The 27,636-nt window shown below is 41.3% G+C and overlaps 2 protein-coding genes across 4 annotated transcripts in view; one reads left to right on the forward strand and one right to left on the reverse strand.

Moving 5' to 3' along the window:
• The first annotated feature begins 1,190 nt into the window (after window positions 1-1,190).
• On the forward strand, window positions 1,191-5,573 carry si:dkeyp-97a10.2 (uncharacterized). Of its 2 annotated transcripts, none has more exons than XM_058648004.1 (6): window positions 1,191-1,482; window positions 1,677-1,736; window positions 2,788-3,156; window positions 3,796-4,035; window positions 4,251-4,350; window positions 5,168-5,573. In XM_058648004.1, the coding sequence occupies exons 2-6, from the start codon at window positions 1,685-1,687 to the stop codon at window positions 5,226-5,228; spliced, it is 822 nt and encodes a 273-aa protein (XP_058503987.1). In that variant the 5' UTR covers window positions 1,191-1,482; window positions 1,677-1,684; the 3' UTR covers window positions 5,229-5,573. The 2 variants fall into 2 exon arrangements, with proteins under 2 accessions (XP_058503987.1, XP_058503988.1); XM_058648005.1 differs by having other exon boundaries at window positions 1,680-1,736.
• A 9,344-nt stretch (window positions 5,574-14,917) lies between these two features.
• The window catches only part of ago3a (argonaute RISC catalytic component 3a), a 29,045-nt gene continuing 16,326 nt past the window's right edge, over window positions 14,918-27,636 (reverse strand). Inside the window, exons 6-19 of one of the 2 annotated variants that reach the window (XM_058647118.1) lie at window positions 27,049-27,183; window positions 26,622-26,709; window positions 25,735-25,882; window positions 25,510-25,629; window positions 24,553-24,675; window positions 23,268-23,401; window positions 22,932-23,116; window positions 22,081-22,240; window positions 21,123-21,213; window positions 20,719-20,913; window positions 19,957-20,091; window positions 18,933-19,034; window positions 17,926-18,125; window positions 14,918-17,438 (exon numbers count right to left, since the gene is read on the reverse strand). In XM_058647118.1, coding sequence (XP_058503101.1) covers window positions 17,330-17,438; window positions 17,926-18,125; window positions 18,933-19,034; window positions 19,957-20,091; window positions 20,719-20,913; window positions 21,123-21,213; window positions 22,081-22,240; window positions 22,932-23,116; window positions 23,268-23,401; window positions 24,553-24,675; window positions 25,510-25,629; window positions 25,735-25,882; window positions 26,622-26,709; window positions 27,049-27,183 — 1,925 coding nt within the window. In that variant the 3' untranslated portion in view covers window positions 14,918-17,329. Of the gene's footprint in view, window positions 17,439-17,925; window positions 18,126-18,932; window positions 19,035-19,956; window positions 20,092-20,718; window positions 20,914-21,122; window positions 21,214-22,080; window positions 22,241-22,931; window positions 23,117-23,267; window positions 23,402-24,531; window positions 24,676-25,509; window positions 25,630-25,734; window positions 25,883-26,621; window positions 26,710-27,048; window positions 27,184-27,636 lie in introns of both variants that reach the window. The other variant, XM_058647117.1, reaches the window with a different exon arrangement.

The following is a 27,636-nucleotide window of genomic DNA, read 5'->3' on the forward strand; positions in this document are numbered from 1 at the left end:
GCAGGTAGAAGTCTTGTTTGTTTTTGTTTGTTTTCTTGTTTCAGTTGATGCATCAGCGCCACCCACTGGTAAATCACAGCTGACAGCGTTTTTCTCGCAGCAGTTTTTTTCCCCCATGATTTTTCATAAACTGTGTGAAAATCCCTGGTTCTGTTTGTGGCTCAGGATGATTTTCACACTGATGTTGTTTTACATCATGTTTTTACAACAGTTTAGGATTAAATCCCAGTTTCAAAATGTGTCTTTAATCTCTGTGACTTCACTTAATCATCTCAGTGTAAAATCATCAAACACTGTCTTGTCACTGTCACAGGATCTGAGCATCGACCTCAGAGTTTTTACTGACAACTCAAAACTCTGATGTTTGGGAATAAAATGCTGGATTATTATTTTCTTATTTGTCACTTTCCACTTGTTTTTTTACTCCTGTAACAAGTTAATTTATCCTGTAACTATTTAAATCACAATATAGAAGAGACTGCCTGCCAAATAATGAGCTGTCCTATACATCTACCAAGACACCGACTGCCAAATAATGAGCTGTTCTCTATATTTACCACTAGAGTGACTGCCAAATAGTGAGCTGCTCTCTATATCTACCAATACATTGACTGCCAAATAGTGAGCTGTTCTATACATCCACCATCAGAGTGACTGCCAAACGAGCTATTATATCCATGAGACCTATTGCCAAATAATGAGCAATTCTATGCATGAACCAAGAGTCTCACTGCAAATTAATGAGCTGTTCTATATATTCACCACCAGCTTGGTTGCAAAATAATTAGCTACTTTATCCATCTAACATCAGAATAATACATTGCCAAATAATTAGCAGTATTTTTGTGGTTGTTGTTGTTCCTGAACTAAATCTCACAGTGGATTGAGAATAATAATCCCACATTTGTGCTTCAAACGGAGAATCATGTGTTTGATGAGATAAAAACACTGACGTCCAACATTGTTACATTGTTTCCTTTAAAAAAAAAAAGAAGAAAAGTAGCCACAGTGGTGTGAAAATTCAACACAGGGAGCGGGGGGGGGGGGGGGGGGGGGGGGCTGTTAGGGTTTCAATGGAAAGTTGTAATATTTAATTGAAAAACAACACAAAGCAGAGTTAGAGAGGTTTATAATGTACAGGAAACGGGGGGGGGCAGAGGGTGGAGGAGGAAACGGCTGAAAATAAGACAACGCCTGAGCGACTTTTAGTCTGGACGTGACCAAGACCAGAGACAGACACAGAGACACAGACAGAAAAAGGCCAGAGATTCAAGGAGAAGATTTGGCTCCAACATTTCCCACCATGACTTTTGCAGCTGCTCTGAAGATATTGTTTTACTTTGGGTCATAAATCGGCTCAGAGAGAGAGAGAGAGAGAGAGAGAGAGAGAGAGAGAGAGAGAGAGCTGCTGTGCACCTTTAACCCTCAGAGAAAGTGAACGTGTGAACGTGGAGTGGAGCGGAGAGCGTACGTGACTCACAGGTGGATTCCAGGCTCTTATTCCTCATTTTCTTTACTCTCATCTCCAGTGTCACATTGTTTTTTTAACTTTTTAATTTCACATTTCCTTTGGAGGTGTTGTTATTATTATTCATGCTGCTGCTGCTGCTGCTGCTGCTGCTGCTGCTGCTTCTTCAGGACTATAAAGGAAATGTTGTGTTTTCTCTCTACATCAGCAGGTGTGATGGGTCCACAGTGTTTCTCGTGCTGCAGAGACGTCCTGCTGCTTCTTCTGAGTAATTATGTGTCTTTGTTTACTTTTTAATAAATTTATCTTGAGGAGAAAATGAAATGAAGACAATGAGACAATGAGAAGCAGCCTGAGATCTAGACGCTCAAACCCCCCCACCCCCCCGACAAAACGTCAGTTTAAGTTTACGACATCCTCCAACAGAAAACTGAAGTCTGTAAACCACTCACTCTCCCACACCAAAGCCCATAGAGAAAATCAGTGATTTTAACATCACACACACAGGAGTTGTTGATCCACTGCTGCCTTCATCAGTAACTTCAAATGTCTCATTTTGTCAATTCCGCATTTGAAATCCTTTGTTCAGATTTTAATCAGTGACACAAAGTGACCACACGAGGCAGCAGTAGACCAGCAGCTCCCTGTGTCCCTGCGAGCTAAAATCACTGATTTTCTCTCTGGGGTTTGGTGTGGGAGAGTGAGCGGTTTACAAACTTCACTTTCCTGTTGGAAAAGTCTGTCTCAGTGAGATAAAGACGTGAACATGTTCTTAAGATATCTTAAACTTAAACTGAAGTGATTTTATGACATGAGTCTTCATTAAATAGCTATAATCTGTTCTTTTTTGTCCCTGCTGGCAGCCGTACTGCGTCTCTTTTGCTGGACGTGCTGTGGTTGTAGAAAACTTTACTCAATAAAAGCTCATATTTGATGACTTCTGTATTGACTTCTTATTTTTAACAGACCCCAAGTTCAGCTTTACTTTTGAAAACCCCTGGCCTGATTGTGGCAGTTTGACTTTATTACTGTCATTAAGTTACAGAGAATGAAAGAGGCTCAATTTTCTTCGCATGTCAGTGACTCATCAAAGCTGTAATTTAAGCTAAAGAGTGTCACTTTAGCTTAAAAAAAAAGATGAAGCTACGTTTCATTCTCTAAAAGCACAGAAAAGAAAAGCAGAAGTGAAACTAAGTCATTAAACTGACGCCAACACTGTACGTTATTTACGCCGCCTTCATCTGTTTCATCTGTCCAAGACGTAAAGACACGTGATTAATGCCACTCACGTCCTCTCATGCTCATGTCTGTGTCTTCAGTGTCGTGTGAAGTCCACAGTCTGTCTGTGCACATCGTCAACGAGGGCCCGGTGCACGTCGTCCCAGGATCCACTCTGCTGCTCAGGGCCCGGATCCAGCAGGGGGCCCTGGAGGAGGTCTCCATGGTAACGTGGGAACAGGAGCCAGAGATGACTGAAGGGGGTCCCCCAGGTGTCCTGGCCTCGTGTCCCGGGAAAAGTTTCACGTGTTCTGGTTCCAGACCAAACGTGCGAGCGAGCGTCGAGCAGCAGGAGGCGACGCTGCAGCTGAGCGGATACGAGCGAGTGGCTGACGGTGGCGTTTACACCGTGACCGTGACGTCGCGAGCCGGAACCACGGCCACCGACTACTGCGTCGTCAGAGAGTATGGTACAGTATGATGAAGAGTCAGTCATGTGACATCTGAGGTCAATCAAAGGTCAAGTGTGTGAGGGCGGGGTCAGGCAGGACACTTGCCCCCAAGGACAAGTCTCACGTCTTTATCTCACTGTTAGACAAACTCTTCCAACAGGAAACTGGTTTGTAAAGCACTCACACTCCCACACCAAACCTCATAGAGAAAATCAGTGATTTTAACATCACACACACAGGAGTTGTTGATCCACTGCTGCCTCCATCACTAAGTTCAAATGTTTTATCTCGTAAAATTTGGTGTTTGAAATTCTTCATTCAGATTGACCTCAGTGACACAAAGTGACCACACGAGGCAGCAGTAGACCAGCAGCTCCTGTGTCCCTGTGAGCTAAAATCACTGATTTTCTCTATGAGGTTTGGTGTGGGAGAGTGAGTGGTTTACAAACTTCAGTTTCCTGTTGGAAAAGTCTGTCTAACAGTGAGATAAAGACGTGAACATGTTCTTAAAGACATCGTAGACTTAAACTGACGTGGGTTTTATTACATGGGTCTGTATCTTGTGTTCTGGACACGTTTATCTCTTATCTTTGTTGAGCCACATTTTGAGTTTTTTCCTCCATATTTACCCTCACACGTGTCCCTGTGTTTGTCCAGAGGCCGTCCACCACGTCTCCGTCAGCATCAACATGTCTCACTCGTCGCTGGTGTGCGGCGAGGCCTGGGGGACAGACCCTCACTTCAGCTGGCTCCATGAGAGAGTCCCCGTCAGCACCGCTGTGGGAAAAGTCTCCAAAGACGGGATAACATTGTCAGTGACCATGAGCCCGATTTGTGGTCACTTCACCTGTGTGGTCAGCAACAAACTGGGCTACAGCTCTGCCACCTACACTGCAGGTGTGTGGTGATGAAAGAAAGTGCATTTACTGGGTTATTTATTTCACTTAACGCTGCAAAAAATCTATACTAGCTTTTAGAAGTGTGACGTGTCGTCAGAGACACAAGGAAAAGCTGATGTTAGCCACTTGACAAAACTGATGAAGATTTTATTAACTTGTTACAGACTTGTTACAGTGTGTGTGTGTGTGTGTGGTTACTGTCTTTCTCGTCAGATCCCTGTGAGACAGAAGGCAGCAGAGGGACGACAGCAGTCGTTGTGTGTCTCGTCCTCCTGCTGATGATTGGAGCAGTGCTGGCTTTTCTGCTGTGGTGGTACAGTAACACACACACACACACACACACACACACGTTATCACAGGCCATAAAACCGTACACTGACGTAACCCCACACAGTTTAAAAGGCCATCAACTCTAACTGTAACTTCACACGGGGCACCACACTGTAGTTAGGTACAGTTCACCCTGATCCACCTCAGTGTGTGTCGACTATACGTAAATATCTAAATATCTATATATAAAACAGTAGCTAGGTTTCTATTAAGATTTATCACTAATTTAAACTAAGTTATAACAAATTTGCTGAAGTAAAAGTGGATTTCTCTGTGAACTGGGAGTAAGTTCACAGAGATCACCAGCAGGTGTCGCTGCAGATAAGTAACAATTAATAATAAGTAATAATTTGTTCGATTAGGTTCACTCTCCCACACCAAACCTCATAGAGAAAATCAGTGATTTTAGCTCACAGGGACACAGTTGCTGCTGGTCTACTGCTGCCTCGTGTGGTCACTTTGTGTCACTGAGGTCAATCTGAACAAAGAACTGTGTATGCCGAATTAACAAAATAAGACATTTGAACTTAGTGATGGAGGCAGCAGTTGATCAACAACTCCTGTGTGCTGTGATGTTAAAATCACTGATTTTCTCTATGAGGTTTGGTGTGGGAGAGTAAGTGGTTTACAAACTTCACTTTCCTGTTGGAAAAGTCTGTCTCACAGTGAGATAAAGACGTGGGCGTGTTCTTAAAGATATCTTAGACTTAAACTGATGTAGATTTTTTTAGGTGAGTCTTTTTGTGAGTCTTCATTTAAAAACAACAACACACTCCCTGTAAATCTTGCTTTCTTTTCAGGAGGCGGCGTCAGAACCAGCGAGCAGAAAGTCTGCGTGAACCTCTGGATGGTTACATCTGAGCCGCTTCATTCCCGTCACTCAGGAGAACAGGAAATGGACTGTAGGGACTTCCTGTACTGTCAGCAGAATGAGCTCACACTGCAGAGGAAACGTGAAGAGTGAACTGCATCCTGGCAGATTGAAGTGTCTCCACACTGCCTCCTGCTGGTCCTAATCCGACACTGTGTACTTATCATGAAACGAATGATGATATCTATATATTTTTTTGTTACATTTGTATCCACTGTGTTTTTGTTACAAACTTTTTCTTAAAATGTGACAGAAAAGTTACTGGAGTCAAGTATGAAAATGTTACCTTTTTTTATTTGTTTATTTCACTCAAATAAAGTCATGATGCACTCTTACATTTCTGAGAGAGATCATGTCGACGCCCGTGGACGAGAGGAAAGGAATTGGGCTTGTAACTGGAGGGTTGTTGGTTCAAATGCCTGAGGGCTGGACACCAAATACCTTGAAACTTAGCAATGGAGGCAGCAGTGGATCAACAACACCACACCAAACCCCATAGAGAAAATCTGTGATTTTAACATCACAGCTCAGAGGAGTTGTTGATCCACTGCTGCCTCCATCACTAAGTTCAGATGTCTCATTTTGTAAAATTCGGCTTTTAAAATATTAAATTGAGACATACTTCAGTGACACAAAGTGACCACACGAGGCAGCAGTAGACCAGCAGCTCCTGTGTCCCTGCGAGTTTAAATCACTGATTTTCTCTCTGGACTTTGGTGTGGGAGAGTGAGTGGTTTACAGGTTTTTTTAGGGCCAATATTTTGTACATACATGATAATAAATTGCCGCTAAACTCTTGAACATCACTGTTATCTTTAAAAGCAGTAACTTAGAGCAGCTTAAACATCCCTGAGACTGAAAGCAGACACTGATGAAATCTGATGAAAAGTGGAGGCAAAAGCAGCAGAATACAGATGAGACATACTGTCGTCTAAATACTTTCAGAAATACACTATAGCACTGGGATTCGGGATTATTTACTTTCATAAATAAAGTAAATAACTACAATTTAGCAGGATTTTTTTTAATAAATACAGAAAAGCACTGTGAGTCAGCAGTATTTTCTTTTTAGTACAATATTACTCTGATTTAGCAGTATATTCTTGATAAATATAGTAAATTAATGTTATTTAGCAGTATTTTATTTATAAATAACTCAAACTCCATGCAGAAAGACCCTTGTTCCAACGGGGGCTAGAATCCGGGTCTTATTGCTGAGTGTTAACCACTATACCACCGTGTGAACCCTCATTTTATGTTTTCAATAATGTAATAATAATGATTGTGTTTTTTTTGTTTTTTTTACCCAATCCTACTTTTTTAACTTATTATTGTCTATTGTTTTTTTTTTTTTGATTTTAATCTTTTTTTAAATTTCTTTTTACCTCATTTATATTGTAATATATGTACATATATATATATATATGTACATATATACACACATAAATGTATATATATATATATTTATTAATTATTAATTAGGCTAATCTTTCTTGTTCTCGTGTTGTTAAATATTTTCTGTTCAGCTGCTCTGACTCTGTTTCTTAGTAAACTGCTCCACCTCCTGGTAAAAGAGTGGAAGTGCAGATGAATGTGAATAATCACAGACACTAAATATTTCATTAAACCTGTTTATTTTAAAGTGAACGATAATAATTTTAGCTCGTGGGGACACAGGAGATGCTGATCTACTGCTGCCTCGTGTGGTCACTTTGTGTCACTGAGGTTAATCCTGAACAAAGGACTTTTAAGGCCGTGTTTGACAAAATCAGACATTTGAACTCAGTGATGGAGGCAGCAGTGGATCTACAACTCCTGTGTGCTGTGATATTAAAATCACTGATTTTCTCTGTGGGCTTTGGTGTGGGAGCTTATTCCTAAGATCAGACTTTTCTTGCGTCTCCACTGGTGTCTTCATGCTGGTTGTAGACACATGTTGGCAGCAGGGAGCGCTGACTGTGAGTCATTACCTCAATACAAACACTTACAAAAAAACAAAACCCTGAACTATCGTTTTAAAAAGAACGAGAAGCAAATTCAGAGAATTCAGCATTTCTAAACTGTTTCATAACCATCACAGTTTATTTTACACTCGTGTCTCTGGGGTTCTTCACCGGCTCAACACATTTCTATGGCTCACGTACGCTAACAATCTGAATCAATCATTTACAAAAAACACTTCTAGTAGGAAGAGGACGACTTGAAAGACTCTCAATGAATACGATAAATAACTTATGACTTTGATCAAAACAATCAACTCGATGCACAAATCTGATTTAAATTCATACATTCTGGTTTTCAGATTTAAAAACTTCGATGGGCGGAGCCCTTTGTCTGTATTTAATCTTCGCCGGGTTCGTAATTAACGTTTTAACATCATTCTGTTGCATAATCACGATTTTTATAACACGTTTTAGTTAAATGACAAATGTTACACAAAATAACATGCAGGCTCCCCCTGGTGGCTTTTAAAAGTAAATCACTGTATTCAAAATTCCAAAATGATTGTGATTATTGAAGATTCGCCACAATCAACTTATTGTGAGTCATTTTTATTGCGATGAAATAATAAATCATCCCATTTCGAGTAATAAACAAAAAAAGGGGGAGGGGATTATGAAACACAACCCCACCTCCACCCTGGCTCCTCCCCCTACTCCACATTGTTGTGCTTGTTTGTCTTGAAGAATAAGGCGGGTTCAACATGGAGAGGGAGGGGCTTAAGGCCAACAAGCAAGCTCCACCCCCTCCAGCCGTTCTCAATAAATACACCATAAAATATTCTGCATATATATATATATTTTATATATATACATATATATTATATATGTATATATACATATACATATATATATTTAAAGAACAAAACATTAACACCAGACAACAAAATAAAAGTCATTTTTAAGACAAAACAGAGAGTGCTTTCTTTTTTTAAACAGTTATAATTATTTATTTTGACTCTAAAATAGTTACTGTATAAGAATATCGCAGTCAGGCATTAATTACTCAAGCATTATACGTCAGAATAAAAGCGACTTTCTTCCGTCATGTAGTAGAACATATGCAGCATAACAAGGTCAGTGAGGTGCAGTGTTTTCTGGGTCAGTTTTTTACTTTCTTTTGTCATTTGTACGAGAAAAGTTTTCACCTCCTGGACTGAAAAGGTACCGACGCCGCGGTGCACACGCGGTGGACGCACAGGTCACGCACTGACCCTCAGTGAGGGACGAGACCCGGGACACAAGGACACGGTGACTGAGGTTGGGTGTCGCGTGGAGTTCATTCTGTGGTTTTAAATCAAATAAAAAAAACAACAAAAAAAACAACTTGAATTCTCAGCACAAAAAAAGGGTCTTTTTCTTTCAAATAAAATTCTGGACCTCGTCTTTGTTCTCATTCACTTAACAATGAGGTGAAAATGAGATTTGGGAGAAGCTGCTGATCGTGGTGACCCTGACACCCGGCCCCCAGAACAACCACCACAACACGCTAAAGGGAAAGCATGGTTGATATGAGGTAGTGACACACGGTCATTAGCCACTTAAAAATAAGACTTAAAGTCTACGATATCTTAAAGAACATGTTCAGACGTTTCCTCTCCTGCACCAAAATCACAACACGCAGGTGTTGTCTCCTTCACTAAGTTCAAATATCTGACCACACGAGGCAGCAGTAGACCAGCAGCTCCTGTGTCCCCACCAGTTAAAATCACTGATTTTCTCGATGGACTTTGGTGTGGGAGAGTGAGTGGGTTACAAACTTCAGTTCACTGTTGGAAAATTCTGTCTAACAGTGAGATAAAGACGTGAACATGAACATGTTCTTAAAGACATCGTAGACGTAAAGTGACATAGATTTTATTCAGTGAGACTTGTTAAAGATGTAATATTTAACATTTCTGCAATAAAACACCATTGTATATTTTTTAACTCTTTAAATCCAAAGAAAGATTTATTTCTGTTGAATGTGAAGGACATCTTGACGAAATCATCCATTTTGCAGAGTCTTTGAAAATCACCATAAATTATAACATTTTAAAACAATTTAAATTATCGTCTGTACCGTAATAAAACGCCAACTTTTTTTTAGTGTGAAGTTGCACGCACACACATGCAAATATTTCAAAATAAAAGCCGTTTAAAAACTGAATGGACAGAAACACTTGAGTGGTTTTACTTTGAAATTCTTGCAGGAAATGTTGTTTGTGTGGCATATGAAAATATATATATGTGAGAAAAAGAGAGAGAGAGAGAGAGAGAGAGAGAGAGAGAGAGAGACCCCTAGTGGCATTTCTAAAATCTGTGTTCCTCTTGTGTCTCGCTCAGACTGGTTCTTCCTGCAGGGGGCGCTCACAGCACAGTCAACGCTAACGACAACATCAGCACCTCAAACAACTCCACTCCGAAAACAACTGAAATCCCCTTTAAATGCGCGACTCCGGATCCAGACCAGAGTTTGAAAAAAGGTGGCTCTGTTATGTGTCCGAGTGACGGCTGTCAGTTGTGACTCCGCCCACTCCGACACACATTCCACTGTAACCGACGACGCCATTGGTCTAAGACGCGGAAAATGCACAAGCGACTCAACCGACTCAACCGACAAGCACAAGGTTTAAAGGGAGAGTTCATGTTTTGTTTTTTAAAGTGTGGTTGTATAAGGTACAGAGCTGCACACACTTTAGTGGGGACTCGATAACGTAAAACCATGAGTGTACAATATATTGTAAAAACTGAAGTTTGCGAACCACTCACAAATCCTTCATTCAGATTTACCTCAGTGACACAAAGTGACCACACGAGGCAGCAGTAGAACAGCAGCTTCTGTGTTTTTTACACTTTTTACGATATGAACGTTGGTGTTAGAGAGTGAGTGGTTTACAAACTTCAGTTTCCTGTTGGAAAAGTCCGTCTAACAGTGAGATAAAGACGTGATCATGTTCCTAAAGATGTCCTAGACTTAAAGTGTCATAGACTTCTTTTTTAGGTGGCTAAAGTTGATTCTCAGCAGCAGGGGGCGCTCACGATGTGTCAGTACCTCACAAACAACCACACCTGACAAAACCCGGTCCATCTCTTTAATGTCAACATGTCAGCATGTACATTGTGATGTGTGTGTGTGTGTGAAACATGCAGATAATCCTGGTTTGTAATATTTTCTTGTAAACTCTTCTTTTTTTAATCGTTCAGTTAACAGCACCATCGAGAGGAAAGGCACTTTCTGTGGACTTCTTTATTTTTCCTCACTCCGTTGCTTTCTAACTTCCACTGTGGAGGGAATAAAAAAAAAACTAAAAAAAAACAGGGCTATTGAGCGACAGATGTTTTTGAAGTTAATTTTGGTATTTTTTTAGTTGTCGTCATGTTACTGCTTTGGTCTGTGTGAAAAACAGCTGAAGATCAAAGTCACAGAGAAACAGAGGAAAATAGATAAATAAACGTCTTCATTTCTACAGTAAACATCTCGTCTGTTTCCATCAATTGTAAAAAAAGAAAAAAAAAATGTGTTAAACTGCGACAAATAAAAAACGTGTTCAGCTGAACAACCAGCACAGACAGAGGCGTTTCAAGAGTTTAACAGGGAGTGAAACTTTCAACCACAACACAATCACAAATGTACTGAAGCACAATGCAAACATTTGGTTTGTTTTTCCGAGTTATTTATTTTGACTGATTTACTGATTTTTTTATTCTGAGTTTATTGCACATTTGGATAAATAAACGCATTAATTCCTTTATTGAGAGTTTGATTTATAACAACATGGACGGCTTGTATTACTATGTGTGTCGACTTTACGCAGGCACCCGAGGACTTGCACCATGGATGCAAGATGATGCATTTGAAATGCATTCAGGCTGCCAAGTGGTGACAATCAGGAGACTACTGAAAACAGGGAGTCACTTGCAGGTTTGAGGTTCTCGCGAGAATTCTCGATAAATTAGAAAAAAAATTACTCCAAAAAACAGGAGGGAAAAAAAAAATTTGCACAAAAAACAGAACAAAAATTACTCAGAAAAACAGGAAAAAAAAAATGTGTGTTTTTTCAAATGAATGCAATGCGCTTCCGTACAAATGTTCACTTGTTACAAAAAAATAAATAATTTTTTTTTGCAGATTCACCACAATCTGTGCAGACTTTTTCAAGAGTTCAGGTTTTGGAAAAAAAAGGGGGGGGGGGGGGGGGGCTTCAGTCTGGGGCCTCTCAGCTGCTTTGCCCACCCTGTTGAAACGCCCCTGAAGAGATGGTGAAAGTAAAAGACGGGATTTTTGCTGCTCTGTCCTGACACAACCATCATCACCGTCGTACAAACATTCTTTAAATGAATGACAGGGAGAGAGAGAGAGAGAGAGAGAGAGAGCGAGGGAGGGAGGGGGAGAGAGAGAGAGAGCGTGAGAGTGAGGGAAAGGACAGTAAAGATTGACCCCAGCGGCGACTCTTTGAGTAAAGACTCAGGGTCAGGGGTCACAGAGAATGACTACAGCATGTTCTTCTTTGATCACATGTCCTTGAAATAACACTTTTAAAAAAGTAAAACTAAAAAAAAACACTGAACAAGCGTCAGCACCGGTTACAAGAAAACTCGAGAACATTCCGGAGCAAACGACTCTGTCTACTCGTCACAACAGGGATTTAACGTCTTAATACTAAAGCAATTCACACAACTGTGAACTTCGAAGGGAAAGTTTAAGGGTGAAATCTACTTCTTTGTCAGCTCAAGTGCAGGAAACTGAAGTTTGTAAACCACTCACTCTCCCACACCAAAGTCCGTAGAGAAAACCAGTGATTTCAACATCACACACACACACACACACACAGGAGTTGTTGATCCACTGCTGCCTCCATCACTGAGTTCACGTCTTATTTTATTAATTCGGCATTTAAAATCCTTTGTTCAGATTTACTTCAGTGACACAAAGTGACCACACGAGGCAGCAGTAGACCAGCAGCTCCTGTGAGGTTTGGTGTGGGAGTAGGTGACGCTCACAGCTCAAAAACCCTAAAACTATCGCTTTAAACCTCTTTTCTCTTCAGAATCTCTGTTTCCTACGACAACAGCCTCGACTTTTACGAACGTCTAAAAACAAAACACAGGGACGAAGCGTTCCACATTTTTTTGCGTCTTTTTTTCCCCCCGAACATGACAGCGATTACAGTCCACGTCCCGATCAATAACAGTGCGACAGTCACGAGTTTGAACCACTGTTCACACAAACACACGCGCGCACACACTACACGTCTTATACAGTGACACAGAAACAAGTCAACAGTCTATTGCAATGATAATAATAATAAATCTTTGTTATTATACTTTTTTCTCTCCAAACCATTACTTATCATGATACATTTATTATTAAGATTAATATTTTTAGACTACATTTTTTTCCTGTTAGCAAAAATAAGTGGTGTGCAATACATAATTTAAAATGTACAAATATACTTTTTTTTTTTTTTTAAAGGCTTTCAGGCTTCCGTCCACACGAGGAGGCTGGAGCCTGTTAGAGGCGGTCCAACAACACCGAGTTATTCACGTTCAAACCTCACTGTACCATTAGAGGGCGCTCACTCACGGGTAGGGATGGGTATCATTTGTTTTCAGCGATGATGTTGCACCAAGGGCTCATTTGGATCGACTTCTGCGGCTTCACTGACGTCTCTGCGACCATTTAGCTTCTTTAAAGAGTCGCTAACAGTCACTACACTTACACATCGCGATTATTAGCTTCTTTAACATAAAGTTAACAGTCGCTACACTTTTAAACATCACAATTGTTAGCTTCTTTAAAGTGTGGCTAACAGTAGCGACACATTTAAACATTGCAATTGTTAGCTTCTCTAAGGGCAGCTAACAGTAGCTATAATTTATAATACTGACTAGCCTGAGCTTCTTTGGAGTGATGCAAACACCAGTGACACGTCACAGGTGTTGGGTTCTTTAAAGTTATGCTAACAGTAGCTATGCATTTAAACACTGCAATTGTTAGCTTTCTTAAAGTAAAGCTAACAATCGCTACACATTATATCACAAGTGGTAGCTGCTTTAAAGTGATGCTAACAATAGCAACACATTTAGCCATAAGGTGTTAGATTCTTTAAAGTTATGCTAACAGGAGCTACACTTTTGAGCACCAAGAGTGGAAGCTTCTTCAAAGTGATGCTAACAATAGCTACACATTTAGCCATCACGGCTGATAGCGTGCTCAAAGTGAAGCTACAAACAGTGACACATTTAACCGTAATGAGCGCTAGCTTCATTCAGGATACAAGTCACAGTGTTTTTGCTAAATTTAGCAAAGTTAGCGTAAACTTTTCAAGCCACGATGATGATGTAAACAAAGCAGAGCGACGTCAGGCAGCGAGCTTCTCCACCGTTAGCTTCACAAGTGTTTGGGAATGTCGGGAATTAGAATTTCTCACGTTTTCTGACCGTTCTAAAAGGAGAGTTAGAATAAACCAAGAATAAAAATCGACAGCAGCACCGTTCGAACTGAAACTCATCGATATATCGGTACAGTCCAACTCAGTACCGTTTCTTTTTCTCGATACCCATCCCTGGCTCTCACCATACATCCTAAATCCAGAAGTCCCCGAACTGACCGCAGCAGCAGTGAGACTATCTTCTGTCCTTCAGTGAGACAGGTTTGTCTCAGTCTAAAACAGAGGTTCAGGTTCACATCGAGTAGCACCACGCCTGTGTTCAGTCCCAAAACACACGCTTCATTTAGTGCAGATAACTTTTTAAAACAAACACCTCCTCCTCCTCCACCAACACCCCCTACTGGACGGGCTTCAGGTTCTGTTGCAGTCTGAAGTCAGTCCAGTTTAAGCTCTGGACCGGTTACATGGACAGAAACAGTTTTATTGATGGAGTTTTACTATTTAAAGGAGCAGTAGGCAGGATTTTTTTTATGTTCGCGGTTGTCCAATAATTCCATAAGATCATTTATCATTTCAGTGCCACATAAATCACATGATCTGAGACGGACACTTTGAAAATGTCCTCATGGCTCAATTTCAAGCCTTGAAAACGGAGACAAATGAAAACAGATTTGTTTCTTAGTGTGGACGAGCAGAAAATGAGACATTTAAACATTTCTTACTTCGCTAACCCTTCGTCACTTTTCACGCTGCGACTCTTCACCATCGCCGTTGTGTCGCAAGCAGAATTTTACTTTTTCAGATGAAAACAAACTTGTGCCGATATAACTGACCAGAAGGCTCTGACCAATCACAGAGCAGCTCGGAGAACGCAGTAAAAGAACCCCGCCTACTGCAGCTTCAAGTGTCCGACCCCGCCCATGTCCATGAACTCCGCCCCCAATTTGAAATCAAACTAACTGTAGCAGCTGGATCCATAATCTGAATAATGAATATTAAGCTCACGACTGATCGAAAACTGCTGTAAGAGGCAAACGTCACAAATATACACAACATACAGGATCTGAATGAGATGGATAGAAAAGTCAGTAGACGACGGTTGTTGTTGAGGAAAAAAAACAAAAAAACAAAGCCAAGTTCACACTACACAACCTTCAGAGTGGTGGGGTCGCCGCGACACGCTGTCATGTGATCGTTCTGTTTTAGGGCCACAGCTAACAATAATTGACAGAATCGATAAGTAATTTGGTCCATAAATGGTTGTCAAACCTGGAAATGAAGACGTTCTCAAATGTCTTGTTAAAAAACTCGATCAGTCGATGATCAAAGTAGACCCTTGGTTGAGTATCGGTTGCAGCCTTAATCGTTTCATCAAACCCGATCTTTGATCATCTTTAGATGTCGTATTCCTCTGGGCGATCGCTCAACTCGCACTGAGGATTCACAACGTTCATAACATAAACAGCCGCGCTTCCACCCAGTGGAACGGTTCAGTTTGGTCCAGTACAGTTTTCTTTGCATTTCCTTCAGCAATAGAACCAAATCAACTCTTCTGTCGTCACAAGACAGGATCGGTCACGTGTTCTTCTCATTACCGTAACTCCTATAGACCGTTTGTGATGTCTAGTAAATTCAAAAACTATGCACTGGCGTTCTGTCCAGGGTAGAAGATGGATGGAAAGATACCAGAGAGCAGAGCGTTTGCGTTAATATACTTGTCATTACGGTAGAACCTCAGGACTTCCCGCAGAACGAGCATCCAATCACAGACGAGATTCACCGGTGCGTCACACGTTAGCAACGTTAGCTTCTCAGTGAACGGTTGAATAAAAAAAAAAAAGGAGCAGAAGAACTCACTCACTGAACATTTTCTGACAATTCTACAGCCATAAAAGCTAAATAAAGAACCAAACATTCCATTCCTTAAAATGGTACGGTACAGTCAAGGCGGAGCAAGACTGGCTCCGCCCACAACAGCCACAAACTGAGCAGAAAAAAAAAAGAGCTGCTGGACGTCTGTTGTCACATTCGTTGCCGTGCGACGTCACGCTACGTCACCATCGGGCACAGACCACACCCACACCCCCGCCTACCGGGTAAAAGTACTGTTCTCAGTCCAAAACACCAGCCTGATCCAGGACTTTACCGTACTGCACCAAACCGAACCATGCCGGAAACATGTCTGACAATCGTGTCGTGCAAACGAGGCATCATAGACTTCACAGGCTTCAGAGGCATCAGAGACTTCAGAGACATCAGAGGCATCAGAGACTTCAGAGGCTTCAGGTGAAACTTTCTTTTAGCCACAAAAAACAAAACAAACAGGGTCGTCGTCATAAGGCTGTGCAGCTTCTGACCGTCAAACAATTCCACTTCCACCAGGCACTTAAACTCTACCACCTCTCTACGACCTCTCTTTGACTCGTTCCGCTGCTCTCTGGTGAAGAAAAGCTTTGATTTTTCTGGTAAAAGAGGCCGATAAAATTCTTCAATTCAAGTAAAAACATGAAAACTACCATAAACTGCACTCGCACCGGTTTTGTTTTTTCTTTGCCTCAAAAAAGGCAAAACTCATCATCGACACCTCTCTGAGGAAAACACGTCACAATGTCTTCAAATGAAATGTGGAAACTGTTTTTATGGTTGTTTTTTTTTACGTCCTCTTTCCTCCTCGTTCAACTGATTATTGCACTCGAGGAAAACACGTCCGCCTCAGACTCCACAGAGGGAAATGTGAGATAAAGCACTGGAGTAAGAAATGACATTTACCGAGATTAAAAACATAGGATTACACGTTTAAATGATTTTTTTTTAAAAACAAACAAATAATATAATGTCCATAATGTAGAAGAAGGAAAAATAACAGTGTTATACTTTAAATAAAACTCATACATGGCTGCATTTAAGCAATTGATATAGAAATCAGCCACTTAAAAACTAAACCCACGTTTAAAATAGGTGAGAGAAAAATGATCTGACACGGACACAGCGACAGCTCGTCATACCTCGTCAGCCAACAGGTGGCAGTGTGCTCACACGAACTGCTGACCACACACACACACACACACATACACGAGTGAAACATGAGAGGAAATACAGCGAGGGGAAAATAATAATAATAATATCAACAATAATAATAATAATAATAAGAATAATAATAAGTGGCAACCGTGAAATTGTAATCCAGAGGGAAAACAGACGCCAGCGGAGACCGACTCTTCTCTGCTCCACGACAAATGTGAAAAGTGCTGCTGCTCAAAACTGACTTGAGGTACGTGTGAACGGCCGAGGAGCAGACGAGTGAAAGAGTGGAAAAAAAGAGGGGTAAACTAAAAGAAAACATACACCTCCAGAGACCAGAGCAGGCGCTGTGAGAGGGCGGAGAATAAAACAACGCGTTGGCTGGTTTGATTTTGCATAATAGTTTCTCTCTTGTGTGTTTTTTTTTCTGTTTTAAAGCGACGTTTGCGTCCTCAGTCCAATGTGGGTGTGTCTCCTTCCCTCCTTCCCTCCCTCCTTCCCTCTGCACAGTGTCAGGTCCGGATTGACGAGGCGTCTGGTGGGGGTGGGGGTGGCGGGGGCCAGGCGCCAGGCGGGGCGCGACAAGGTGAGGACTCCTCCACTGGCGTACATGGTTGCGTCTGTGTGTGTGTGTGTGTTAACAGGGTGGGCAATGACAGGGAGAGAAGTGTGTGTGTGTGTGTGTGTGTGCGGAGCTCAGGCGAAGTACATGGTCCTCAGGGTGTCGTGGTGGATCTGAACAGCTTTGGCCAGCGCCTGCGGGTCCCGGCCGTTACTCTGACCGGACACGTGGCTGCCCTCAGCGCTGAAGAGAGAGAGGGAGAGACGACAGGAAGTGACGGTGATGTAACAAAATAAAACACACAAGACTGCTATGAACATACTACTGTTCTCACAAAAGCTGAACTAATAATCAAGGAAAATGGTTTAGGTTTGAGGGTTTGGGTTGGAATCAGGTTAAAGGTTAGTTTGGCCAGTAAAGTGAAAAAAACTTCAAAATAATAATATTTGTGATGATATTTCACATCATTACAAAATAAAAGTGCTTGTTTTGATATGGAACGATAAATAGTTCACAATATAAAAAGGTGTTTAAAAAACACATGAAAACAGTTTGAGACCTCTGGATTAGGATAAAGGTGAGGGTAAGGCTTTGAATTAAAAGGAAGAACTTATCAAATAATATTAATTTGTAGATGATTTTTTTTTTAAAAAGTGACAGAAACAAAGATTAAATTAATTCAGGAAACTGAAAAATCCTTTTCTCTTCGCTCACTGTCCTGCTCCCTCACCTGTCGTGTTCTTTGTCCACCAGGTGGTAGCGAGCGCGGAAGGCCACCAGGTGGGCGTAGTAGGCTGGAGCGGGGATGGAGACTGAGCGGGTGCAGCGCACGTAGGTGTGGCACAACTGGTAGGTGAGCAGCTGGAACTCGTCAGCGGTGAAACAGTTGTCGTCCCACAGGACGTGGTAGTGAGAGGGTCGACTGGTGCCCTGCGACAACACCACAACGCACTGGTTAGCTCACGTTTAACAAAGAAGTGAGTGAAACTAAATGTAAACCATTAAGGGTAGTTCACATTTTACTTTTGTAAGTCTGGATGTATGAGATGGTGACTGTGTAAAGCATAGATCACATCAAATCATGGCTGCCAGCAGGGAAGCAGAAAAAAACTGATTTTAGCCTCTGAACAAAAGACTCTTTTCTATGTCAGTTTAAGTCTACGATGTCTTAAGAATATGTTCACATCTTTATCTCACTGTTAGACAGACTTTTCCAACAGGAAAGTGAAGTTTATAAACCACTAACTCTCCCACACCAAAGTCCATAGAGAAAATCTGTGATTTTAGGTCACAGGGACACAGGAGCTGCTGGTCCACTGCTGCCTCGTGTGGTCACTTTGTTTCACTTTTTTTAAACTGAACAAAGGACGTCACATGCCGAAGTGACAAAATAAGACATTTGAACTTAGTGATGGAGGCAGCAGTGGATCAACAACTCCTGTGTGCTGTGATGTTAAAATCACTGATTTTCTCTATGGGGTTTGGTGTGGGAGAGTGAGTGGTTTACAAACTTCAGTTTCCTGTTGGAAAAGTCTGTGTAACAGTGAGATAAACATGTGAACGTGTTCTTCAGATATCGTAGACTTAAACTGACATCGATTTTATTAGTTGAGTCTTTTGTTAAATTGTATTCATTTATTTATGCATGTGGACCACTGGCTGCAGATTATCCATTTTTTTCAGCTTCCTAAATGTGAACAACAACGATGTTAAAAGCACAGTCTTCAGATGCCTCACCTGTATTCCAGCGTGACTGCAGAGGTAAAAGTCAAACTCGTACGGATGTGTGATGTCCGTATCCACGGTCGTACCAGCAGGAATGTTTCCACTGCGTCCAACCTGCCAAAAACACAATAAAGCCACTGATCACTGTCTTCTATGAAAACCTTAAAGCTGCTGTCTACACACTCTGAACTGTTCCCACAGGTCACGGTTTACGGTCAGAGTTCCACAGCCCTGTAACTTGGCCGTATATCGACCGATCTGCTCAAAACTTCATTTTTGAGACCAGGGCCTTGGCCAGAACATATCTGCATGCCATGACCAGCACACCGGAAGTAGGTCTTTTGAAACCGGAAGTAACTCGCTGAGAGAAAAGGACTACTAATCTCTTGGGTTTCATTCAGTCCTTGAGGCTCAATGCTTCCCTTGATAACAGATGTTTAATCAGGACTGTTGTTTTAATTTCCCCCATGTTTCCCGGTCTCCACGACAACAACTGGAACATAAAAAGTGGGTGGGGGGAAGCAGAAATGAGGAGTTGAACAAAATAACTAGTTGATGGACCAGAGCATGTAAAAAGGTTTACTTAGTGCTTCAAAAACCAGCCAATTAAAAAGCCTAATGGTCCAGAGAGGCTGGTACTTGATGCACTGAAAAGTCTGACCCGAGGGCCTCGAGTGCCATTCCACAGATCTCAGTTAGCAGCCAGCACTAATGCTTTAATTGAATGTAATTACAGCATTTAGCGGCGAAACAGCAGCGTCCGGCTGATAACTGAAGGTAATTAAGGAGGGGGAAGTCGTTTCATGCGCTCACAGAGCTGGAGCACGCACACACGCAAGTATTCAAACATGACAACGTTAAAATTCAAAAACAAAGATTTTTGTTTTTTTCTCAATTCTACAGCCATAAAATCTAAATAAATCCTCCTGACGACGGTCATAAGAGGGTTAAAGGAGCAGTTATACTGTACATGTGGCTCTGTTCAGTTGATGTTTATGCATGTGTGTGTGTGTGTGTGTGTGTGGTCGGGACTCACTCTTTCGTTGCGGTCGGCACAGAAGAGACGTGTGTGGTGACGTTTTTGTACAACAATGTAGGTGATGCCAGGCTGATACTCTTTCTCCAGACTGATGCAGGCCTCGCGGATGGCCAGCAGCTCATAATACAGCACCTGAAGAAACAAGACATCACAGTAAGCCAAGAAAATAGTATCAGAAGAAGAAGATCTCGAGCCTTTTACTTCCATCTTCAAAAAAACAGAAATTGGCAAAAATTGGTATCAGCAGGTCAAAAGGGCTAAATGGAATCAGCCAATAAAATACATTCCAATTTATATCAAAAATGTAATGAAATAAAATGAAAAAACATGAAAATAATAGATTGCAATCTGCCAAGAAAATACAATCAGTTGATCTTAACTATTTTATAATCGATTATAACAGATTTTAAGGATGTTCAAATATTAGAATCTGCACATTTACTTTTCTCCAAAAAATATGGAGTTAGGTTCTTGTTTTTATCTTTAAAATGTTCAAAAAATGCTCAGTAAAAACAAAAAAAGTTTGATTATTTAATCAATTGAAACCAAAATGTATGCTTTATCTAGAATTACTTTACAATTATCACAGCTGTCCTTCTAGATAATGGCAAACACAAATATTTAAGAGTTTTAAGAACTTGCATCTTTTTTTTTTTTTTTTTTTTTTTAAAGAAACGAGCTGATAAACACAGGACGGAGCTCCTGAGATGTTCTTGAGTCGGTGGTTTCTGTTGGTTTTGCCGCGTTAAGATGACCGACCTGTCTGAACTGGCCTTCTGAAACTCCATCCCTGTAGAAAATGATCCTGGTGGGCTTGTAGCGCGTGGATTTGTAGAACTGTATGAGCAGCTCCCGCACCATGGAGGCCAGGTCCTGGATGACCTCCTGCCTGGGCCTCTGGACCCGCACAGTCGCACAGTACCTGCTGGGGTGGGCGTCCATGCTGCCGACCACCTGCACAAGTCCAGACACATTTATTCACACAAATCAACAAGAAACGAGTTCAAATAACACAACAGTAAAAACGTATCTTTAATAAAAAAAAGGGGATTATGACGTCATCATTTTCCCAAAGTCTACACATTTAAATAATAGTAATAACAATAATAAACTTCATACAGCACTTTTCATCAAATATCTCAAGAAAATAAAAATAAACTCACTGCAGCTATTGAAGGCTTCTTTCCATCTCCAGCAGGCGGATGTGTTACGTCTGCTCCCAAGAAAATCACTGGCTGCTGAAACACTGAAGGTCTGTGGACAAACACATTTAAAGCTGATTAAAGCTGGTTCTGGTTCCTGACTGGACACAGCATTGTGAAGTAGATTTTTTTATAATCTTATAATCAGAGACTGAAACCCATGTCACTGAGTAAACACTCAGTGATAGCTGTGGGAATACAGAGCTATTTATATCAGATTAAAGGCAAACAATGTAGCTGACAGCAGCTTTTTGCAATTGCTTTGATCGGTTTTAGTGTTTTTTGTTCATAATTAAAACCAGTTTGTGTGATTTTTTTCAGCTTCTTAAAAGGTGAATATTTTCTGGTTTCTTTGCTCCATAAAACAAAGAAATCATTCAAGCTGGATCATTTTTTGTTTGTGGACAAAAACAAGATAAAATAAACAGTTATATTTTATCAGATGGAACGAAAAAATAAAAGATTATGTTGTTATAATGTGACAACAATACAAGCATAAAAGATTCACCTAATAAAATCTACATCAGCTTCAGTCTAAGAATATACTGTGTTCATGTCTTTGTTTCACAGTTAGACTTTTCCAACAGGAAAGGAAAATACAGGAGCTGCTGGTCTCCTGCTGCCTCGTGTGGTCACTTTGTGTCACTGAGGTAAATCTGAACTAAGAATTTAAAATGCCAAAGTCACAAAATATCACATTTGAAATTAGTGATGAGGCAGCAGTGGATCAACAGCTCCTGTGTGTGTGATGTTAAAATCACTGATTTTCTCAATGGGGTTTGGTGTGGGAGAGTGAGTGGTTTACAAACTCTCTGTTGGAGAAGTCTGTCTAACAGTGAGATAAAGACGTGAACATGTTCTTAAGATACAAACCACACTTGATAAAACTTCTCTACATGTTTGCAGTGCAGTCACTGACCGTTGATGAGGCACCAGGATGTTGTTGATGCCTCCCAGCTTCACGTTGATCTTGAGGCAGAGGTTGGACAGAGTCTGAGGCGACGTCTTCACCACGTTCTTCACCTGAACACACTGGGTGGCCATGCCAAGGAGAGTGTCGCCCACACGCTTCACCTCCGCTGCAGAGCGCGCAACGAAAATCAACATTCAATATTCAAGATTGAAGAAGGAGCGTATAAGAATCTCAGCCTAAAAATTTGGATTAAAGAAAAGTAGTGGAACAGCTTGTGTTCAGTGATTTTAAATCCTAATGACGCTTTTCAACGACACAGTTCCAGCTCAACTCAACTTGACTTGGCACAGTTTTTTTTCCATCAGTGATAGAACCTGGTACCTGTGGGTGGTTTTCTTAGTTCCTGCTCTGATGAGGTTCAGCTGAGCCGATACTAAAATGTGACGTCAACAGACTGAGAGTGTTGTCACTGAAGAGTCATGAGCGCGACGTCCGAAACAAGAATCAAAGCCAACAATGTCCAACTGTAGATCAAAGTTAAAAAGACTTAAAAATCCTGAAAACATGCGTTCATCTCCAACATTTAGCAAAGCAAATGTGTTTAACAGAGGAATCTGGTGTATTTAGACACAGCACTGCTGAAAACCACGTTAATCCAATGATTCTAATGATTCAGCCAAAACAACTGCTTTACAAGTCACTAGTTGAAGCTGTGCTGAGTCGAGTTGTCCTGGAACTGTGAAATGGAAAAGCACCATAAATGTTCCCACCGGTGGTAGTGATTGGTAAAAGATGCTGGGTCTCATCAAACAAATCCCTGATGTCTAATAAAACATTTATTTGGGATGTTCTCTCACCGTAGACGGGAGTCTTTCCTGGCAGGATGACAATGATGAGCTGCAGCCCGGCGTAGGTGTTCTTCAGGTGTCTGAACATGGGCTCCACGCTGTCCGCTCCCTGGGCGTATTTACAGAAACATGGCTGACCTTGAATGGGCATCCCAGCGTCCTTGGAGATCTTACGTAGCTGGTCGGTGAAACCCCTGCATGAGGACATAACGGAGAGTGGTAGGGCTGGGTATTTCAAGGAAAATTTTAACTTTATTTATAGTTGGACGACCATCGCAGGAGGCACGGGGGAAACAGAATCTTAGTTGTTAATACAGACAAAAAGACGTGAATAAATAATCCTACTTCAGGATTTCTTCTCGACACTGCCTCTGTGTGGCGAAGCAGGCGATGGCCCACATCTTAATCTCCACCCCGGTGTGGAACTGCTTCCCTCTCATGTCCCACACGCCGTGGCTGGGCGTGGCCACAGTGCGGTTCTGCAATGACATCGCAGTTTCATTACATGTACTCACGATAAACGTGGGGGGAAAAACACTTATGTTCACACTCTTTCACTCTCACACACTCCTTCTATTATGTATCAACACTCGTACAATAATGTATCAACACTCATATCAACACTCGTATCAACACAACAACAACTAACACACTTTGAGAAAAGAACTGACGAAAGCAAAGTCTAAGTTCTGAGCAGAGAGACATGAAAAGAGATGACATTCCAAGAAAAACAACCAATGACCAAATGAGACGCACCAATTCTTGAAATCTAATGTATGTCATGCTCAATAACGTGTGTGTGTGACTGTATATGTGCTGTAATATAACAGAAACAAAAGGGACTATTATAATAAAAGATGCGTCTCCTCAGAAAATATAAACAATGTTAATACTGTGATTCAGTCTCAAATGGAATATGAAGATTAGAAAAATGATGGAAAAGGCTGTTTGTGCCATGGTGATCGTTTACATTTCTTTTCCATTCAAAACAATCTACATGGTAGGTCTATCCTGTCCTCTATGAAAAGATTTAAGGGATATTTAAGGGGTTTTAAGTATAGCTGGATAAAGTGCAAACACATGCCTAGCACTGAGTGAGCTGAGAACGCCCCCTATATCTCAAACAGTGCAAGACAGGCAGGGTTACACCGTCAGACAGATTTTTCCAACAGGAAATGGAAGTTTGTAAACCACTCACTCTCCCACACTCTCTGGTGTGGGAGAGTGAGTGGTTTACAAACGTCAGTTTCCTGTTGGAAAAGTCTGTCTAACAGTGAAATAAAGACATGAACATGTTCTTAAGATATCCTAGACTGTACATTTCATCAGCTGAGTATCTCATTTAAGAGGCTAAAATGTGTTTTTCTTTGAGTCCCTGCTGACAGGAAGTTCATTTTAGGCCTAATTATTTAGCTTTTAATGGTGAAATTTATGATTTTCCAAGACTAAGACTCAACCACAAACAAATAAACTAAAGAATAAGCCAGAAAGACATCATCAGGTCCACACAGAAGGCGGTGAGTTAGTGTCCCCTCAGAGACAAAGGCTGAGGAGAGGGAGAGCGTGTCAGACAAACAGAGAGAATGGGCGTGATTTAAAAGAAGGGTACCATAAAGTGCTCTGTGCTCACCCTGCCGCCGTACTGCAGCATGGGGGCGGGTAGCACTCGCCCCGTCACGTGGGCCATCTCGTCGCGCACTTTGAACTGGAACTCCTGCACAAATGGGTCGGCCTCGTAGTTGGCACTACGCACCTGCAGAGAAAGAAGGGAGCGTCATAACAACACCACAAAAACAGTTTAATGGTGCGTAAATGGATGCCAATTTGGGTTAGGGTGACATGATGGCCAATCAGCATTGAATAGAATAGAATAGCCTTTATTGTCGTTATTTTGTGGACAACGAAATTTGGGAGATTCTCCGGCTGACGTTATATACTCGAGTATTTCATTTAAGAGGCTAAAAATAGTTTTTCTTTGAATCCCTGTTGGCAGGAAGTTCACTTTAGGTGTCATTTTTAAATAAAAAAATGACAGAAACTAGAAAATATTCACATTTAAGTAGCTGAAAACTCCAATAAACTTGTTTTGATTATTGAAAAAAAAAAAAAAACACTCAAAATAGTTGATGATTAATTGAGTAATTGATTACTAAATCAATAAATCACTGCAGCCCTGTCGGCATCATTTGAGGTTGGTTAATTGCATGATTTCAAAGTGACTTTGTGATTTTAAAGGGGGACATTCAATTCAATTCAATTCAATTTTATTTGTATAGCGCCAAATCATAACATACATTATCTCAGGGCACTGTACATAGACAACATCAAAGAGAGCAGAGAACCCCAACAGTTCACACAATGAGCAAGCACTAGGCATCAGTGGAGAGAAAAAACTCCCTCTTAACAGGAAGAAATCTCTGGCAGAACCAGGCTCAGAAATGTGCAGTCATCTGCCTCGACCGGTTGGGGTGAAAGGAAACCGGTTGGGGTGAAAGGACAGCTGACATGTGTCAGCTGTAGTTCACAGTGAGACTGGACAATGTGGGATTCATGTGTCATGTGATTTGATTGATGAAGATTTCCTCACCAGTCTGCTGATCTCCTCCTGCCTGTCCGGTGCAGAACGAGCTGTGGCTTTGATCATGGTGGACGTCTGATTATCCGTCAGCTTCTTGATGCATCGCTGTCCTGCTACAATGTTACACACCTGCAGAGAAACAACAGGAGCATTTTCAGTCAGAGATCTTCTTTAAAACACACTTAAAAACACACTTAAAAACGCAAATAAGGAAGGTGAAATGTGTGCTCTCACCTCCAGGGGGAGGTAGGTGTGCTTCTGCTCCTGACCCACTTGTAAACAGGGCAAATGTGGATACTTGAGCTGCAGGCTGTACTTCTCCCTGAAGTACTGGGCGACAGTTCGCTCCACTGTCTGACCGTTTTCCAACTGTAAAGGGAACCTGCACACACACACACACACACAGTCTTTTATTTGGATTTTAAAAGGGGGAAATTCATGTTTTTCTGACTTTGATTTGCAACACCAGGAACCAGCTTCCAACACTGAGACAGAAACTGGATTTTTAGCAACTTAAGAAAAGATTCACCTCATAAAATTCCTATTCAGCAGTGGATCAACAACTCCTGTGTGCTGTGATGTTAAAATCGCTCACTTTCTCTATGGACTTTGGTGTGGGAGAGTGAGTGGTTTACAAACTTCAGTTTCCTGTTGGAAAAGTCTGTCTAACAGTGAGATAAAGACAAGAACATGTTCTTAAAACATCGTAGACTTAAACTGACGTAGATTTTATGAGTGGAATCTTTTGTTAAGTGGCTAAAAATCTGTTTTTCTTTTTTTTTGTAACAAATTTTTATTGGTTTTCAACAGAAACACAAGTTATACTGTACATTTTGCCATCATTCCAACAGGAACTATTTAAATATGACTAAATATCAGTAATCACCTCATTATGAGTGCGTTTCTCACTGACAGACTGTCATGGTGTCCTTTCTCTAGATTTCTGTTTGTTTATGAGGACGATGAGAACGACGTCTCACGGCTGCTTCACTAATAAATGACTAATGCTGACCACATGTTTCTTTTTTTGATGAGTCAGCTTGTGTCTGGTTACTTTGGTGAACTGATGATCATCACACACACACACACACTCACTGTGCCCACCCTGAGGTGTGACTCACGTTTGATGGCTGGCAGGTCGGCGGGTCACGTTGCAGACGCGGTACTTCCTCCGCATTGTTCCACAGTGCGTCACCTCCACCTTCAAGCCTGGGTAAAATACGGCGAAGTATTAGAGCAGCATTAAAAACAATTAAAATGTGAGTGTTTGTGACCAGCTGTAACTTTTGTTTTCATCTGTGGTCACAGTTTTTATCTCATGTGGACAAAATTAAAGTCCCTGTCATAAAATAGAGGCTGAAAACATGTGGAGTACAGAAGAAAAGCAGTTTCTCTTCAGGGTTTGACTCACTGGAGACATAGTTAGCATCACTAATGACATAAAAACCCTTGGTGAGTTTCATCAACCGTTCACAGGTGAGTAACTGCACCACCAAAGCATTTACAGGTGAGGTAAAGAAAGTATGTGTGTGTGTGTGTGTGTGTCACCTTTGATCTCTTTGGTGAATTTGACCCGGTGTGAGTCTGTGAGTGGACGCGGCTGCTCGTCGATGTTGTGGATGTCCAGCACTTCACACATGAACTGGATGACAGGCTGGGCCTTGTAGAACGCGGTGGCAGACACTGCGACACAAACACAAAAAATAATCATCAGAATAATTATGATAATTATCATACAACATTCAGAGCTTCAACACAGGCTTTTAAAGAGCAGGAGGGAAAATGAACGGTGGTCGTGATGATTCCATGAGATCATTTAAAAAATGTGGTTGTCATGGTTACATCAGTGCAGCTGTGCGTTTAAGTCTACGATATCTTAAAGAACATCGAGAAAATCAGTGATTTTAGCTCGCGGGGTCACAGGAGCTGCTGGTCTACTGCTGCCTCGTGTGGTCACTTTGTGTCACTGAAGTAAATCTAAACTAAGGATTTTAAAAGCTGGTGTGACAAAATCAGACCTTTGAACTTAGTGATGGAGGCAGCAGCGGATCATCAACTCCTGTGTGCTGTGATGTTAAAATCACTGATTTCCTCTATGGGGTTTGGTGTGTGAGAGTGAGTGGTTTACAAACTTCA

This window comes from Solea solea, chromosome 13, assembly GCF_958295425.1.
Source record: "Solea solea chromosome 13, fSolSol10.1, whole genome shotgun sequence".
Classification (NCBI taxonomy): Eukaryota; Metazoa; Chordata; class Actinopteri; order Pleuronectiformes; family Soleidae; genus Solea; species Solea solea.